We start from the raw sequence: 19,242 nt of genomic DNA, 5'->3' as shown, positions 1-19,242 counted from the left end.
GGGAGTGCTGAGAGCTGGGCGCTTCCAGTGGCCAGAACAGCTCAGGCTAGGCCAAAATGGCTAATCCTTGTTCTCCTCCTGCCCATGCACACCTTAATGCCCTATGGAAAGGCAAAGACAATCCATGAAGAAGGACAGGTTCCAACGAAGTCTCAGAAGCAGCTACTTCTTCTCAGCAGTAACTTCTGTCCACATTTACTTAGTCCGTGTCTGCCTATGCAACTGTAAGCTGCAACTAACCAGGAGCTGGTTCTTAAGCTTTTCAGACATCTCTGTTCCTAAGACATCAATGTCTGGGGAGGAAGCAGGATGATAGCAAAAGCTTTTAACTGTTTCAGTCATCTGTCTGATTTTCTCGAATACTTTACCATTTTATATTTTCAGGCTCATGCAGTTGGGCAGCCTGTAATAGCGAGGGGGGCGGCGTGTGTGCTGTCAAGGGAGACGGCTGGTCAGGAGGATAACACAAAAACTGACAAGAGAACCAGGAATTTAAAATGTTTTCTGTTTAATATTTGTAATAATTATTTCACAGTCTAAAATGAATGCAGTTAGAAAAAATAGGCCTTACCCACCATTACTCACCTGATAGGATTCATATTAATACTTGGGAGAAAGTAATTCAGGTTCTTGCAACCAGGATAATTCTAGTAAGCCACTTTGACCTTCACAAGTAAAAAGCTATGTTATAATGCTATTCTATGGAAATCATACATTCCAAAGTTTTCAAGAAAATTCATGCTTTAAAAGTCTTCTACTGTTAAGTGACGGTTTGTACAGTGCATATAAAAAGACCTTTCAGATTATCACTCCTGGGAAAAGTGAGTGTATCATACTGCTGTAACTAAAAACTTGCATCAAGTTACTTGATGTACATTACATATAAAAAAGGACATTTTTGAAAGTAGTGTGCACATGTCAAGTTCCTTAAACTCCAGTTACAAATGTTCATTTGAGACATTATAGAGTTCTTTAAGCTTGTCAAACTTTGACCCCCACTCTTGGAGGCAATCATAATTTAGATCTTCATCCCCACTGCTGGAATCTAAGGAACTAAGGCTCCCTGCTAGAGAGCATTGCCCTTCTAAGCAGTAAACATTTACAGTGTCAGCTGGAAGACTTTGTAGATTGTTGTCTGCATTCCAAATGATTTGAGAAATGTATTCCTTGAGGTCTGGGATGCTGATAACAGCTGATGTTGACTGGTTTTGATGTGCATGTTTTGTGAGAGAGTCTCTTTTTGGGCCAGTGTGTATCCTGAAGTGTGAAGCAGCTGCCCTCAAAGAGAAGTGGGGAATGGTATGAAGAGGTTTCTTCAGTTTATCTATATTGTAAGCATTCTGGAAGATAAAAAAGAATGCAAATATCAGAGACAAACAACACAAAAGCAAACAGGTTCCAGAAATAAAACTCAGTGCAACACAAACCTGCATTCTGTGTTTTCTATAAACTGAAGAAAAGAGAGGCCCTAGTTCAAAGGGCTACGTTCAGATCATACCAAATTCCTTTGCATAACGATAGCCTTAAGCTAAAGCAAGTACCCTGCATCCAGAGCAGCCCCCTCAAAGGTAGCCAGAGATGACCAGCATTGTGAAAGGTACAGACTGGGTTGCAACAGAAGTCTCCCACTCAAGAGGACTCAAGGAAAAAAACAAAAAAAAAACAAACCCAAAACCCATTGAATAAGGACAATAAGTCAAATAAAAGGTCTGGGAAATGAAGGTGAGGAGAGGTTGCACTTGCAAAGGCTGGATTGAAGTTGCATCATACCTGGTCATGTTCTCCACCGCCTTCTTCATTATAATTGAAAACATTTTCTCTAACATCCTCCCAGCTTTCACGCTCTTCAGGAATGTGGTAAATTCCTCCTTTCCGAAACCCTGAACTTCCCCACTGGCTCCACACTGTGTAGGAGACCAAGAGTGCTGCAAGAAATAAATGACATATTTGTTACATGTCATTTGACAAAGCACGATGCATGATTAACAAGTAGTTATATGACTCCAGAGATATTAAATCGACTCTTAATTTGACAACCAAATTCCAAGGTAAGAAATGCATAATTGTTAATAAACAACTTATATTCAGGAATATAAAGAATCATCTATGTATATTGCATTATAAACTTCATTAAAAGGGTATTTTACTTACCTAAATGAATCCATTTAAATAGAAGGCATTTTGGCCAGTCTCTGGCCTTTCACCAATCCTGAGTAAATAAGACACCCAAAGTAAGTAAAACACTGTTTTAATGAAGGTTACAAGTGTAATATAATCATGGAGTCTTTACTATGCTGTGTATGCAGTTTATCAATACGAAAATAGTTTTATCATGTTACTAACTTTTCAGCCAAAGTGCACCTGAAACTGGGCACACTGTGAACATTTCTTTCTGCCCTACATTCTTAATGAGACTTCCCTGTTAAGATTATAAACTTTATAGAGCAAGATCTTTCCTTCCTAATGTGTGAATAGCAGGTATTTGCTGTAGGCCCTATCTATTACAAATGTAAGGGCTCAGGGCAGGTGGAAGTTTCAGATGGCTGTGGCTGCACACAGATTTGCACATGTGGATAGAAAGCTCTTACTTAAGAAGGGTTGAAAATAAGTTATTCTGAGGGGAGAAGTCCTAAATTTGCTTGAACTGGCTCCAAAGCAAGTAAACTCGATGTGCTGATGCCTGTCTTTACTATTTGCAAATAAACTCTCAAGTGGTGATCTCCAGAAAAAGTGAAACACTGATCACAGCATCGAAGGGTAAAGCAGACCTGATTCAGTGGAGCAAGGGACAGGATTTAAAAGAAACAAAAAAGGTACTTGCTTTCCTACCTAGGAAGACAAGGAGGCACATGCTGATTGCCAGAATAGAGCCAGAGCTGAGTCCTACAGGTCTTCCAGCCTTCACCTGGCTAATTTCACACCATCGTCCCTTGTAACCTTCGGGGCACTGGCAGATAATCTTGTCTTGGGATTGAGCTACACAGGTACCCCCATTCCTACAGGTCCAGTATCCACAAGGTGATGAGGTACAGTGTCTGAGCCCTGTAAGGTTGTCTGTCATTTCTACTTTCCCAGCTGGACACCTGAACAACAAAAGCAGAAGGTATCTTTTGATTCAGAGAAATCTCCAGGAACTCGCCAACAAAATTTTAAGTTGACAAGCAGGTATTCTTCATTGCGGCGCCGGGAGACATGGGGGATCGCTCCTCCAAGCATGTCTCTCCCAAGCATCAACCAGGCTGTGATTATATTGTCCTTAAACATACATATTCATTAGATTACCTACATTACATCATAATTTTTAGAGAATGCCTCATGTATGCATACAAAAATGTGGTAATGGGCTTTCGGACCCCTGGTGGTTATTTCTTCATCACTTTGTTTTAGGATCATTGTCTTATCAGTCATATGATCTGATATCTGCTTGCAGCCCAGAAAGCCAACTGTATCCTGGGCTGCATTAAAAGGAGCGTGACCAGCAGGTCGAAGGAGGTGATCCTGCCCCTCTACTCTGCTCTTGTGAGACCTCACCTGGAGTATTGTGTGCAGTTCTGGTGTCCTCAACATAAAAAGGACATGGAACTGCTGGAACAAGTCCAGAGGAGGGCCACGAGGATGATCAGGGGACTGGACACCTCCTGTATGAAGACAGGCTGAGGAAGTTGGGGCTGTTCAGCCTGGAGAGGAGAAGGCTGCATGGGGACCTCATAGCAGCCTTCCAGTACCTGAAGGGGGCCTATAGGGATGCTGGGGAGGGACTCTCCATCAGAGACTGTAGTGACAGGACAAGGGGTAATGGGTTAAAACTTAAACAGGGGAAGTTTAGATTGGATGTAAGGAGGAAATTCTTTCCTGTTAGGGTGGTGAGGCACTGGAATGGGTTGCCCAGGGAGGTTGTGAGTGCTCTATCCCTGGCAGTGTTCAAGGCCAGGTTGGACGAAGCCTTGGGTGGGATGGTTTAGTGTGAGGTGTCCCTGCCATGGCAGGGTGGTTGGAACTAGATGATCTTGAGGTCCTTTCCAACCCTAACTATTCTATGATTCTATAACCACCAGGTGGTTCTGGCAAAGCTTATCTCAGTAATTTCCTTTTCTCTATAGTTGCTAACAAAGCCTAACATTCTTGAGGTTACTTCTTTACAACCCTATTCTTCAATCAACCCCATTCTTCAATCCACCCTGTTCTTCAATCAACCCCATTCTTCACTTTTAGGCAAGCAAAGCACCTGGAGTTGTATGTTGTGTTGAGCAAAGCTTGTTACAATTTCTTTAAAGCAAATAATTAAAGTCTTTTCAAGCAAAGCAAAAATCCACATTGGGAGTATGAACTATATATAAAGTGTAACATAGTGAGCTAGTAGAAACACGAACATTTCTCTTTCTTATTGGCATGTGATCTTCTCAACATGATAAAAATGGTGGAGTAATAGGTTCCATGTCATACTTGCAGGTAAAGGCAAGTTTGGTTCATGATGGGAGATGAGATGGAGAGAATGATTTGTCCTCAGGACACCCCTCTCTGGCCAGCAGCAGCAGGGAGTTTTACTGCTAAGAGGCAAGTTGCCTGAACCAAGGTGGAAGGAAAGAACTTCCCAGCTACCCCTGGATAAAAACAAAGGCTTAATGTACCGGCATTCATATTTTCTCCACAGGTCTACACAAAGGAAAGGGCTGTAACAGGGCTGGCTGCTGCAGGCACTGGAATAGCATCCCATCGTGACACCTTGCCGCCTCAGAATTAAGCCAAACTGTGTGCTTTTGCCTTCCACGAGCAGTGGCAGACCATTCAGCTGGACATCACGCATACAACCTGCATCAAAGAGAAATATATTAAGTTAGCAACTTCCCCACCTCAAGCTTAGCCCCCAACACATATGTAGGAGACCTTAAAGCATTGTACAGAATGTAAAACATTTTTTGAAGAGATCCTTATACTACTTATCTGTTCTATTTTAGAAGAAGAGCTACAGGATATGTGCTCATGTGCTCTGGCTGATCTACAGATCAACAATACTCCTCCAGAACAGCTTGGCTGTACCAATGCAATGAATTAGCAGAACTGTGCTAGGAACCAGAACAGCTCCACTAAATTAGTCTAGATTTAAAAAACAGTCATAAAAGTGGGGCTTAATGAGAAGAAACAGAATGGAAAAAGCTGTCTTCTTTAGCCACAATCTCAAAGTCCCAGCACCCCACTCCAGGAAATGAATTGCCTTGCAAATCCTTCTTCTCCTACCAGGAGGTGGTGTGTCTGTTCCTTAAACCCTTTTGAGGCAAAAAGAAGTGAAGATCACAACATGATTTCCCTGCTTGGAGCCTTTGGCATGGGAAATAAAAATCTGAAGTGCTGTTTTTTAATATCTGCAGGATACCTTCACTAGGACCAGATACAATGGCAAATAGAGAGCTGAACATTGGCTGTGAATTCCCTAGTTGAAGAGGGGCACAGTAGCCTCCACGGGAATTCTTACTTGGGTTTCAGACTCTTCAATACACTCAAAGATGCCTCTTTAAGGCTTTAATTCCTTCATTTTAGGAACCCATCATATCACTTACCTTGGAAATTGCTCTCTGAATGATTGGGAAGGCGGTTTCCCAGCACAATGCTTGCCCACTCCATCTCAAACCACCTATTTGTACCCAAGACAGAGGTCACTTCTTGATCTCCTCCACCACTGTTAACACGCAGGGTAAATTCATTGTTGTAGCGCTCCATGGTCAGAAGAACCCACTGGCCATTGTTTATACGTAATGTCCTCATCCTTAGAGAGTGATTCTTGTCCCCTAAACTGACGTTAACATTAAAGAAACCCTCAACCACCTAGAGGAAGATGATAAAGACCTTTAGAAACAGAAATGCACTTCTAAATGTTATTACACAGTCCTGCCTAAAGAAATGAACCTGAGTTTTTAAAATGAAAACAGCACTCTTGTTTTCAAGTGCTTTATTCTCAGATATAAATTACTATAAGAAAACTGTAGGTCCAGGAATTACCAGCTCTTTCATCTACAGGCCACTCTTACAACTCACATGAACCCTTTAATCAGTTTTCTCCCTACCGATGTCTACGTCTAAGTCTTCCCAGCTGACTTTTGGACTGCTCACCTCCAGTCGGATGTATCCATTCCCACTTGCAGAAGTCAAGCTGAGAAGGGTGCTGTGGGAGATACGGGTGCGCACCATCATCTGGATCTGAGTGCTGTGAGTACTGAGGATGCTTCTTGGCTCATAATGGATCCAACTGTCCCTTCCAAAAGCCCATTCGGGAAGAACTAAGCACAACACACATGAAAACAGAGTGAAAAATCTCAGAAATTACTGCTCCCTCAGAATTCTACTGCTTGAGCATTAGCTAGTTCTGAATGAGAGAATTTTAATTCTTAAGAAACTTTGGCAAAGTAATGAAGCATCATGGAAAACATCCCTCACACTTCTAAGACAAAAAGAACAAAACAGAGATACAGAATTTAGGCAGGAAAGGGGCTGTTCAGCCTGGAGAAGAGAAGGCTGCGTGGAGACCTCATAGCAGCCTTCCAGTACCTGAAGGGGGCCTATAGGGATGCTGGGGAGGGACTCTTCACCAGGGACTGTAGTGACAGGACAAGGGGTAATGGGTTAAAACTTAAACAGGGGAAGTTTAGATTGGATATAAGGAGGAAATTCTTTCCTGTTAGGGTGGTGAGGCACTGGAATGGGTTGCCCAGGGAGGTTGTGAGTGCTCCATCCCTGGCAGTGTTCAAGGCCAGGTTGGACGAAGCCTTGTGTGGGATGGTTTAGTGTGAGGTGTCCCTGCCCATGGCAGGGGGGTTGGAACTAGATGATCTTGAGGTTCTTTCCAACCCTAACTATTCTATGATTCTATGAATTAGATACTGTCTCTAACATTCTGTGTGTCACAGACATGTCAGTATTTCATGTTTTAACTAGGGAAAATGCACTGAAATGAATTATCTTCATGTTAAGCTGGGGAATCCATGTGAGAGTCACCCAGCAGAGTTTGATCAAGTTGCACTTCATACTTCTGTGAAAATCAAAAACCACTAAACCACCAAGACCCTGGTGCTCTATGCAGCAGGCACCCGTTTCAGTCTCACTACCTGACAGCAATCCTAGATCTGCTTGTTCTGAGCACAGCTTTGTTGAAAAAAGAAGTTTATTCTTACCAAATAAAGACATAGTCCAAGTTAGTTACTAGACAGGAAGACCACTGGGGCATCAACAGCTAATCTGAGGTCACACAAGTAGAAATCCAAAGAGTGCCGAGCTCATCCTGGGGCATTTAATCTGGTTCCCAGGACATGAAACATGAAACGATCAAAAGACTTAATTTCTGCACTCTTTTTTTCCTCTCACTCCTTCTCCTCTCTTTTCTTTCTTGAAGTGTGCTTTCTTTTCTCCTCTAGCTTATTCTCCTCCTAGTATTCTTCTTACCCCACTGCTCTTTCTTGTTCACTATGTCTGCAGCTACAAACTCTAGCTGATGAGCAGGAGGTTTTCTTGGGACACTGTCCCCAGTTGTCTGCTCCTTGCTGTGAGCATGGCTCCGCCATTCATAAAACACCAGCTGAACACCAGCATTTTGCAGCCCAATATATTAGAAGGAGCTGGAAACAATTTTAGTTTTCCTATTACACTAGGATATGACTTAGGGATTTTGAGTAATTACTTTCTGAGCACTTGGTTTGTCCCACAGTGGTGTGGGGTAAGAGCCAGTACAGCACTCGGGTTTGTGAGCCAGCATCCCAAGATAATGCAAAACAGAGTAAAACTTAAATCTAGGCAGATGTTTATAACCCAGTACCATCTCTCTGTGAAATGTTAATACAAATAACTGAACTGTATTAACCACTTATGTGGTTATCATAAATGCTTTAAACAGTGAACGCTTCAGGCCTAGAATGTGTCTATTATAATTCTCTGTCCACCCTGTTGGACAGAGAGAGCTTCTGCTGAGTATTTTTTTACGTCTTGTGTGGCAGATGGAGAAGGAAATAGAGGGTCTGGCTGCCTGCATATGGTATTATTGTTCCATATACAGGAAGGAAAAGTGAGCGCGTTGAGCTGAAGAAATATGTGTAATACACCACCAGTCCTGTGTATTAATTACAACACACTGATTCAATGCTATCTTGCATGTGCTCCTTTCCAGCTGCTCACTGCTGCACATACTCACCTGTAGCTCATTCAAACCACAGGACTGAAGTGCTAATTCTCTTCCAGCACTACACAAAGCCCCCAAAGTTACAGGAAACTGGTGATTATTATAGAATTTTAGATTAACCTCATAATTTGTATCTTGTACCTAGAGGGAGAAGGCAGATACAGGGCAGGTTAAGTCCCAGTAAATGCCTGTAACTCACTTCCAATTTCTGCTTCAGAAATCGGTGCTGAAGGTATTAAGATAGGGAAGACAGAGCCAACTTCGGGTGCGCTCTGCCTTTACCTGAGCATGGCTGTGTGTGGGCCATGTTAAAGAAGGAGTTAAAGAATTTATTTCCTAAAGTTTGGAATTCTGCTAAGATTCTGCACTTTCTTACTGTGTCTCTTAGGTTTTAATTATCCATCCTTGCATGCTTTTGTTCTCTGATACATACTTCATGCTGCTTTTGTACAGGGTAACACATTTGCTGAAGCCAGCCTGATATTATGTCCCCACATGCACCCACTGCTGTGGTCTAGAGGCATTGCACAACCTTCAATTCATTCCAGTGACAGACACAAACGCAATTATCAGAATTTTATAGATGGAAAATTGGGTCTGAGGGTAATTTGAGGGTTTCATGGAGGGAACATACCGAGCTGGCAACCTCATCAGTCTGATAACCACTGCAAGCTGGCAAATAATACCATGTTCATTAGGCTACATTTTGTGATCAGTATGATCAGAGGAAGAAGGCACAATGAACATGTCTCATCTTTCATCACTGAGAGATAAAATGCTGTGATGAAAAGGACAAAACAACCCATTTGACCACTCGCCTCTCCTGCAATATAACACAGGTATCAACAAGACCCCCATCTGTGACATTAACTTTATTCAGCAAGGATTAGAAGGATCCTTACATTGCTGCTGGTCTAAGTCATTCCCAGAGTACTGCATGATCTTATGACACTACTCAGTTCAAAGTCATGGCAAATTTTAAAGCAGTATGTTTGCTGCTGTTCCCACAGATCCTCACCATGAATTTCTCCCTAGAACTTGCAGTACCTTTTTCGCATGCTGGTCCGGCATATCCTGGGGAACAGTCACAGCGAAAGAAATCCCAACCACCAACACACTTGCCGTGGGCCCCACAGGAGGCTGTCCCACCACTCTGACACATTTCATCTGTGAGGACGCAGCCGGGAGTGCTGTTCAAGGACTCTGCAGGGTGCTCTAAATCATAGACCTGGGAAAGGACCAACAGTGTCATCACATCAGGTGTCTACAGTTAACAGCAGTAAACCCAAAACTGCTCTTAGTAGCCCTACCTTACTATCGACAATGACGTTGCGTATGCAGCCAACAAACCCTCTGAAGTGCCTTTGTGAACTGTGGTAAGGCAAAGTCTTCTTAACTCCCCCCAGTTGCAGGGGCTGACGGCCACTGAAGAGCCTACCCATGCTGAAGGGAAAGGAAAGAAAGAAAGAACCAGTGGCATGCAAAATTCAGCAACTTGGCTGATTCCTCCCTGCTTTTTCCTTAGCTTTTTTGAGTAATTATGTTTCCAGTTCTTGTTGTTGGGGTTTTTTGGGTGGGTTTGTTTGGGTTTTTTGTTTGGTTGGGTTTTTTTACCTTTGATATCCCACAATCTCTCCAGAGGCTTCACAGGCAGACAGATCCTTTGGGAAGATCTTCTTAACAACATTATTGTTGTCTCTAATGGAGACATTTGTGCAGTGGTCAAGAATCAGCTTCACTTTCTAGAGAAAAACATTATTTAAAACAACTGCATCCAGAGACATGCATACATTTTAATTACACATTTTCTTTCACTTAGCATGAGGGGAATAGTAACTAGCAATGATGGTGCAGGAAACTCCATGAAGATAATAGAACACTTCCATATACTAATCTGGAAGGCTATTGCGCATGGTGTATAACTAAGGAGCCATACAAAAGAAAGACCTGACTCTACTAGGACCATGCCAAATCACTCACACAGTAGAGGCAAGATGGGATTTTCTTGCACTTTTCTGCCAGATTAGAAGTCAGAAAGACAATCTAGCAGAGTAGATGGTCTGCCAGGCTCCCCAGCCCAGATCCTGACATGCCCCCCACCTTGTTTCATGCAGGAGAGGAAAAGGGAGCCTAGCTTCACCAGTGTTATATCAGGAAGATGTTCTCGCTACACAAAAGCGTATCTATCTCCTTAGTGCTGCATGTCTAAAGTCACTTGGTGGGGCGGGATTTCCTGCTCAGAGAAATTAAGGATATTTCACCCCATCAATCCAGGAATCATTTAACCAACCCCTGGATTGTCACAGCTCTGAAGTGAGATAGATAGGGTCATTAAACAAAGGGAATAGCAGGGCCAGTTTCTAAATCCAATTTGACTTCTCCAGACCTTGTTCTGCTTCACTGCTTCAAGACTAAGGGAACATCTGAGCTGACAAGCTTCAACCCTTGCTATTGCAGAGGTGGTGAAAGACTGGTTGATAGAAGAGCTCTACAGAAGGGAGAAAGGATTTGAAAGGAATAACCAGGTTCCTCCTTCCAAAGGATTGCCCATATTTACACTTGCCTTTCCATCATTTATAATTTTAATATTGTGCCAGCGGCGATCCGCAACATTAACTTTTGGTGACAGCTGCAGGAAAAGCTCACCAGAGCTGTGGCTCACAGTCAGCAATGGGACACCACCAGAAAGCTCTGCAAAGGAAAGACTCTTATTTGGTATGCACTAACCATGTTCGCACTCCAACTCTGTTGAAACAACTGTTGCTGTTAGATTTTATTTGGAGGAGTTCTTTATACAGCTTAAAAAGTCCAACTTCCAGCACAGTGACACAGGATACAAATTGGGCATACTGACAAGTTATTCTGCATTCTCCGTATTCTCCATAAGTAAATTACTGAACCTTACTTAAAAAAACCCCTATCAACTGTAAGTAGAATCTCACCTTCACACAAGCACAAAGAACAAATACTCTCTAAGGTGCTAACCTAAAGCAAGGAAATCTTCCCGTTCTCCAGGCTGCCCTTGTGCCACTGGTCCGTGGTACAACAGAAGGCCATCAGCGACTTCGGTGATAAACTCTAAAGAGATGCGGCTCTCAAAGCAAGGCTTAAGAGGAGGGAACCAGGCATAACCATGGCCTCTGAAGCTGTGTTTTGTCTGCTGGCAGTCTGGTCCATGGAAATTTGCAGAACATTTGCATCTATTAAGAAAAATAAAAGCAAAAATCCTCCATCCAAGCAGAAGTCACAAAAGGCTCTTCCCACAGTAGGAGACTCCACTTTAAACATAGGAGCCTATGTTGCTTAGACCATAGCATGGGTTAAGCACTAGCAAAACTCCCATCAAAAAATGTTACCTATTGACCTGTTTTACAAACACAATTTAGCTTTAGTTGTAGATGATAATACGTCTGTGCAAGTATGTTCTGTGAACAAATGTCAGAGCCATTACAAAACACATGAAAACATCTAATCTCTTCTTAAAAGAATTAAAAAGAAACCCACTTTTAACTAGGCTTAGTTATCAGCTGGTTTAAAGACTTCATAAAGTTTACAGGGAAATCAGAGGAATCACAGAACACCAGGTTGGAAGGGACCTCAAGGATTATCTCATCCAACCTTTCCTGGCAAAAGCACGGTCTAGACAAGATGGCCCAGCACCCTGCCCAGCTGAATCTTAAAAGTGTCCAATATTGAGGAATCCACCACCTCCCTGGGGAGATTATTCTAATGGCTGATTGTTCTCATTGTGAAAAATTGTCCAGCTGGAATCTCCCCAGGAAAGCTGTGGGAAGCTAAAGTCCAGAAAAAGTGAGAAGAGTTGGGACAGTCATAGATCTTGACATCTCCACTCTTATTGCAAGCTACTTGCTGGTTTATTTCCTTTACACTATCAAAAATAGGTGCTTGGGGTTCTTTCCTTAATATGCTGGGGATTCTGTAGAAAAGACTAATCACAGCATAACAATAACAAAACCGGTGAGGGAGAAACCAAAGGAGCATCAGAAATGGGCAGGAGAGCAGGGAGTTTCTGCTTCCCAGAGTTTTCCCAGAGACTGACAAACCTGGGCATCTACCTGAAAACAGAGGTTTGTTTGCAAGAGCCACACATGAAGTATAACAAAGCTCAGATCTGCCACAGTGAGAAGATATGCAGTGATGCCTCCTCAAGCTTCCAGTCATCCTCCTTACAGCTGAACTGGAAGCATTTTGTTTGCACACCAGACAGAGCTTTACCAACCTGTAGCCCAAATCAGTATCCACACAAGTGCCACCATTGAGACAAGGGTTTTTCTGGTATGAGGAGCAGGAGAGATGAGGGCTCTCCCGAGCTGCACAGCCACACAGGGCATGACTCAGGACTGTCACAGACACCAGTGAAATGCCTCCAGCTGTGGTTATTGTTGGCACATGACTCCATTCATGTTTGCTGATGCATCCGCTGCTATGAGTGCAGTTCGCAGTCACACATTCATCAATGCTGATCTGGGTGATATTTATATCCAGGATGTTTTCCAGCTGTGGAGAACAATCAGTTGCATTCATGTGACTTCTCCACAGAAAGGAAACTCACAGATGACAGCAATGAAAATACCAAGCCTTATTTATTTTCAAAACTTGTTGCTGTGTTGTCCTTCCAACATCTACCTCACCCTATCCAGACGAAGGCAGTTCACCCTGGCATCTGTTAGGGACAAAGCCTTGGTACAAGTCTATCATAGCTTGAGCAAGCACTTAAGAGGACAAAAATATCATATTCCTCCAAAACTAATTGATATTAACCACTGATGGTTTATTTACACTGATGGATTATTTACATAGCATCTGAACTGTATTTTTAGTTTAGTTTAGTTTAGTGAGTTAGTAATGCAGCACTGCTCCTAAGCATAACTTGTATTTCAGCCTCTGTTTACCAACAGACACATTGCCAACAAAGTGAGTTATTTAACTCTTATCAATACATCTTTTGCAAGAGGGACAGGAACTTCACTAAATCATCAATGCACATTTCCACCCTGGTTTTCCACTGGAGAAACCACTCAGGAGAGTGGTTGTTTTACTGCTTTGCTCTCTTCACTCAGAAAGTTGGAACTTTTGACTGGTTTGTGAGTTTCAGCTGCAGGACACTGCTGTGTAAAGGACTAAAAACTGAAACATTAAAACACCGTGTAGAAAGGCAACAGCCAAATACATACTTCATACAGAGTTTTACAGTCTTTTCAATAGGAAAAATATGTTCACATTCCTAAAAGCTCATTATATTTGGGTGACTTAATTTGTATTTATAGGTTGGCTTTTAAAACATTCACATTTGAAACTTGTAATACAAGTGCTAAAGGACTATTTGGCTTTACTGATTAAAACTATCCATTTTTCTCAGACACTACCCCCTCAGTCATTCTAACTATGCACTAGGCAATGGATATTATCTGAATAGACACGGTGAGAAGGCGCTGTGTTTTCATATGTAGTATCAATACTTACCCATGCTCTGGAGGCTGCTACATTGCCATTAAGCTTTTCTGCTTTGTAATAAGGTGGACCATAAGCTGCAAACCAAACATCAACCCCTGGGGTTTGACTTGGGCTGTTTAATACACTGAAAATGTGAAGGTTTTCCAGTTGGACTGATATAATTTCTGCAAGGAGCTTCTTCATCTGGTAGTATTTGCTCTGTTTTTCAGAGGATTGGGATATGAACTCCTCTGGAGTGATACCTGTAATAGAAGTTAAAAGCCTGACAAACATATATCTTGCAACTGTTGTAGCACTAAAAGAGAGGAGCACCACAGAATAAAGATTTAGGTTGCAGAAAACAGACTTAACTACAAATTCAGGAGTATTTTCATTTTTAGACTCTGAAATTTTCCATGCTGCTTTCTGTTCAGGGTTTGAAGCTTTTTTTTGTTTCGGGTTTGTTCTGAAGCTTCTTGACTCTTATTTAGTTTCCTTTCTTTTATTATTCTTTTAAATCAAAAAATGTTTAAAAAGACTTTCTTTTTCCACAGAGGTTGAAACAATTGGGGAAATTTCAGGCAGACATTTGTTCAAATAAAGATTTTTTTCTGTTATATGAATTGCTGTTTTGTTAAAAAGTTGGTGTAGAAATCTGTCTGTTTTGCTTGTCTCTCTGACAAGCATTTCTTGCTGTCTTTTCTCTCCATAGATGATTCTTCACATGCAGTTTCAGAGGACCATGCAAACAAAGATGCATTTTCAAACCCTTGCTTAGAAAATGCTCAGCCCATGTCTAAGAGCATTAGAATTCTAAGTAACATAGCAGTAACAGTAAAGAGGTAGATTTCAGTATTATGATGCTAACTTATTTCATATTGCTTACCTTTTATTCGTATAGAACCAGCATTATGGAGGGCATCATCCTTGATTTCCTTCACTACAACTTTTACAGTTGAGACAACATCTGGCCAGACTCCGTCAATGACTCTGACTCTTATGTTGTATGTTCCTGGTGGGGTTCCTTCTTTAATAGTCAGCAAACCTGAGTTATCATTGAGGATAAAGTACCTGTAATAAGAGTTAAGCCATGGAACAAGCTGAAAGAAGTTCAAAAGCCAAGTAGTAATTACCATTACTGACGTTTTTTCTGATCCACTTCATTTTGGGAAAGCTATCAGAGAATGCAGATGTGTTCCCTCATGAAGGGACAGAGCAAATCAGAACTTTTTACATTGCGTTCTGGTGGCTCCTAATGACTCTTCGCCAGTATATCCCGAAAGTTTCTTCCCGATTCTATGTCATATTAACTGCGTGGGGAGAGTCAGGCTACTGCAGCCAGAACTTCGCAAACAGTGCAAACTCATAGTTTAGATACACCCACTGAGAGTGACACCTCTGTCAAAACCTTAGAATGGCACATGTATATCTCAACCCTCTTCATAATCCAGACACTTTGGTGTGAATACAGCCAATACAGATAAGGTCTTAAAACCAATGGTGGCATGAAAACACCAGCTCTTCAGGAGCTTGGATGAAGAAGAATGGAAGTTAGTAGGTATTTTTTCTGTAGTGGCTTTCTGACACTCATTATGGATATGACTGTGAACAGGGATTTATAATAGTGATCTAGGCCATCAGGAAATAGGAAGTGGATGGGTTTGGCATGCAGCATTATTTACTGCAGTCTCATACTCAGAAGGACTTCGGTAGAGCTACACACAAGCTTCTAACCAACAAAATGTTTTTGCACACTTGTTTTCAAAAAAAAGGTGCTTTAAATACTTTTTATGGTTTTGTGTGTGGACAAGTTTTCCATACATTTCACCCAACTCCCATTTTTCTCTCCAAATACCTTGATGTTTTCCCTTCAAATTGGTAGATTTTGTGATCCCAATCATCTTCATCAGGGGCACTGACCTGGCCCAGTACTGTTGTGGGAAGGATACCTAAAACAACACAGCATGTAAGTGGTACAATCAGAACTCTCATGAGTACACAAACAGGTTGGCCATTCAAGTTTCACTGGTTTGTCTTAAGTCAAAAACCTCTACAAAAACCAGTTGTGATAGTTCCCGAGAGAAGGTGTGCATCAGTTTGCAAATACCATATGATGTGTCACTTCTTGTGTATTTCCTGTATGGCTACATAGATTTAATTCAACTGGTGAGTGCAATGAAAAGCAGTGGAAAGGAAAAAGGAAAAGCCACCTTTGAGGAAAGATGTAAGAGGTATTCAGAATTATTAATTTTTACTATTTTGACTGCAGCATTTTACAGAGTGGTTTAGAGATGAATTGGGGTTTGGCAGAATAAACAACCAAAATACTGACTGGGTTCTAAAGGGCAAAAAACAATAGCAATTTGGAGGGAATGACAGAAAGATAGAGAGAATGTCCAAACTACAGTAACTAGGCTTGGTTTTAGTAGACGATGAGACTTTGGGATGAAATGAAAAGCAGCATGCTTTCTGCTAGTTGTGCATTCTCTCAACAAGGCTCACAAATGAGTATTTTTCTGTTTTACAAAAGCTGTTTCTGAAGGAAAGGCCCACAGGTATCTGAATTCATGGATCTACTGAGTAAAGAATCAAGGATCACAAAGATGAGAAAAAATACAGGACTTCACCTTGTAAAAAGGAACAGCATAAACCCTGACAACTGAGGGGCTTCGTGCAAAAAGGAGAGAAAACTGTACCTCTCTGGCAACTGCGGCAACATTCATTGGATATTTTGTAGGAAACAGTTCAGGATGCCCTTGACTCCCACATTATATAAATGTAACATACAGTCTCTCCTTAAGATTTTAAATAACCAAATATCTGAAGACTTGAACAGTCCCTCCCAGAAATTCACAGTACAGATGAGTTTAATCTTTAAGAAGGTAGCTAATTTAAGCTTAAAGAAAGGACAGTACTCAGGCTACAAGCAGAGTTTCTCAGCAAATAGCAACCAGACTTGGTTTCAGTTTTACCATAAGCTGAACTTGAGAGTGAGCACACAACAGGCAGAACATTTCAGTACAAATAAATGTCAACAGCATCTACACAGAAATAGTTTATAGTGTGCCCACAACAATCTATTTCATGTGCTATTGAACCACAAGACGTGCAGCAGAGTAGAAGAAGAAGGAATGACCTGAGCATATATAGCTGCAAGCATCCCAAACTCTTTTTACCTGTGCGGTTTATCTTCATGTTGTGCTTATTATGTGGGGACACTGGATCACAAGAGAACTGCTAGCTAATTGCCAAAGCAAGAAGGGAAAGATGTCTTCTCTCACACTTGGGAACATGCACAGATAAGGGCATTTGTTAGCAAAAGGCTTATATGAATGTCTCAGGCAGTTTACACAAGTTCAGCTTACGTGTATTCACTAAAACTGACTTGCAGTCTGAAGGAGGAAAAAGGTTTAAGGAGGAGGAAGAAGGTTCTCAGCAGACTCATCACTTGTCAGCAACATTATGAATTTTGGGGTTTTTTTTTTCACCCTGAAATGTTAATGCATCTGAAACTGCATCTGAAAACCGGAGACCATTACTCATTTGATAAACATGCATGGAATAGCAGCCAGCTATGCACTTCCATGAAGGTTGACTCAGTTTCTTCCACAAACCAAATGGCCCACGGTCCTGTTCCCCACCCCCAACCCCCACTGCTCTCAAGTGGGGCTTAAGGAAACTTCAATAGCATCTCTAAGATCTTAGCTTATGTGGAGTAGGACAGAGTCCTGTGCCTCTCATAGCTGCTCCTTCGGTCTTACTGTCACACTTGGAAGCAAGCATCAGGAAGTAATTTACCATCATAGCTGTAAATGAGACACTCCATGTAGCCAGCAGAATGTGGGTGGTCATTTTGGTCCCCGATATTCACGGTCAGTGTGTTGGTAGAGCTCATTGGTGGGATTCCACTGTCCGTGATCAGGATGGGCAGGTAGAACACCTTGTGCACTTCCCTGTCAAAGGTACACAGCGCAGTGAGCAAGGCACTTCCATTGTGGAAGTCCTGCAAGTTGAAGTTAGTCAGACTATCGAAATCACTGAGAAGGTGAAAGGAGAAAGGTGCTCCATTAGCAGCTGTGTCTCGGTCTGTAGCATACAGCAATGTAGAGGTTTTGTTCATTTGGACAGCCTGTGGAGCAGGTGTATTTTCCCAGACCACTGGATTATAAGGAGCCTCAAACTCTGGCCCATTGTCATTTATGTCCTGCAGAGTCACTGAAACAGTGGCACTGCCAGTCAGAAGGGGTTGCCCCATATCAGTGGCAATGACAATGAGTTGGTACTGTGTCACCATCTCATGATCCAGTAGTCCTGCAACCATCACCCACCCATCACTAGCCACAGAGAACTGGCCACCTGGATCAGACTTGTTTAGTAGGTGAAAAGAAAACTTTCCATTCAGGCCAGAATCCAAGTCAACAGCAGAAACCTGAACAACTTTGGTGCCAACTGGTGCATCTTCTCCCAGTGCAGCTACTTCATAGAACTGGGGGTAGAAGACAGGAGCATGGTCATTGGAGTCCTCCACATAGATCACACAGTGAGCGATGCTGAAGAAATCCATGTCCTCTGCTTTCACAGTCAAATTGAACACCCTCTCATGGGGCTTCTCAAAGTCTATCTGCTTTCGTAGCCTGATAAACCCACAGTTGTTCACTTCATCTGTTTCTATGGAGAACTTGCGATCATTGTCCCCATCAAGGATGCTGAATGTCACCATGGCATTTTCTCCCTCATCTCTATCCACAGCAGACACCACTGCCACCTCAGTGTTAATACTTGCATTCTCAGAGACAAATGCTGTGTAGATCCTTTGAAGGAAGACTGGAGCATGATCATTTACATCGGTCACCAAAATAGTGGCGGTGCCTGTCCCAGTGAGCCCTCCTCCATCTCTGGCCTCAACCACAAGTAGGTACCTGTCTTCCTTCTCCCGATCTAGTGTCCCAAGCACTGTATAGATGGTACCACTAACTGAGTCAATTGAGAACAAGTTCAGATTAATTTCATTTTGGACATTCTGAATGATGCTGTATGTTAGCACAGCATTCATAGCGGCCTTTGGGTCATCAAGGTCCACTGCTGTCATTTCTGTGACAGGAGTGTCTGCTGGAGAATCCTCAGGGATGTGGCCCATGAAACAACCATCCACCACACAGAGGAAGAGGGGTGCATTGTCATTCACATCCCTCACTTCAATGATCACATCTGCAAAGCCAGTCAGTCCCTCTCCGCTCTCATCCGTTGCAAGGACAAGAAAGCGCCACGTTGATCGCTTCTCACGGTCTAACCTTTTATTCGCGCTGATCTCGCCTGTGTTCTCATCGATGCTGAATTCGGTGCTGGCTCCCTGTCCATGCAGGGAATAGTTAATGGCATTTTGATCAGCCACTTGGTCAGGGTCTGTTGCAGAAACCTGGAACAAGCCAAAGCAGGTAAGCGTTTATGTAAAAGAAAAGAGGAAATTACCGTTCTTTTATTGACGGCAGTTGGTATTGTGCAGGCTAAATAAAGAGCGTGTATTTTAACAGCAAACATCTATTGGTCTGAGTCATTCAGGTCAAGTACTCTTTCAATAAACATCATGCATAGCCTGGAGAAACAAAAAGAATGACATTTAGACAGAT

At 42.2% G+C, this 19,242-nt stretch overlaps 1 protein-coding gene across 1 annotated transcript in view; it reads right to left on the bottom strand.

The window, feature by feature from the left end:
• Positions 1–536: 536 nt before the first annotated feature.
• The window catches only part of LOC136008828 (neural-cadherin-like), a 40,138-nt gene continuing 21,432 nt past the window's right edge, over positions 537–19,242 (bottom strand). Inside the window, exons 17-32 of the mRNA XM_065668614.1 lie at positions 17,414–19,031; positions 15,471–15,564; positions 14,502–14,686; positions 13,646–13,878; positions 12,402–12,679; positions 11,147–11,361; positions 10,725–10,852; positions 9,776–9,903; positions 9,472–9,604; positions 9,209–9,389; positions 6,106–6,272; positions 5,556–5,820; positions 4,629–4,809; positions 2,830–3,083; positions 1,771–1,925; positions 537–1,340 (exon numbers count right to left, since the gene is read on the bottom strand). Of these exons, the coding sequence (XP_065524686.1) occupies positions 939–1,340; positions 1,771–1,925; positions 2,830–3,083; positions 4,629–4,809; positions 5,556–5,820; positions 6,106–6,272; positions 9,209–9,389; positions 9,472–9,604; positions 9,776–9,903; positions 10,725–10,852; positions 11,147–11,361; positions 12,402–12,679; positions 13,646–13,878; positions 14,502–14,686; positions 15,471–15,564; positions 17,414–19,031 (4,617 nt within the window). The 3' untranslated portion in view covers positions 537–938. The remainder of the gene's footprint in view (positions 1,341–1,770; positions 1,926–2,829; positions 3,084–4,628; positions 4,810–5,555; positions 5,821–6,105; positions 6,273–9,208; positions 9,390–9,471; positions 9,605–9,775; positions 9,904–10,724; positions 10,853–11,146; positions 11,362–12,401; positions 12,680–13,645; positions 13,879–14,501; positions 14,687–15,470; positions 15,565–17,413; positions 19,032–19,242) is intronic.

The sequence above is a fragment of the Lathamus discolor genome, chromosome 2 (assembly GCF_037157495.1).
Source record: "Lathamus discolor isolate bLatDis1 chromosome 2, bLatDis1.hap1, whole genome shotgun sequence".
NCBI classification, from domain to species: Eukaryota; Metazoa; Chordata; class Aves; order Psittaciformes; family Psittacidae; genus Lathamus; species Lathamus discolor.
This window is presented reverse-complemented; position numbering and strand designations above follow the sequence as displayed.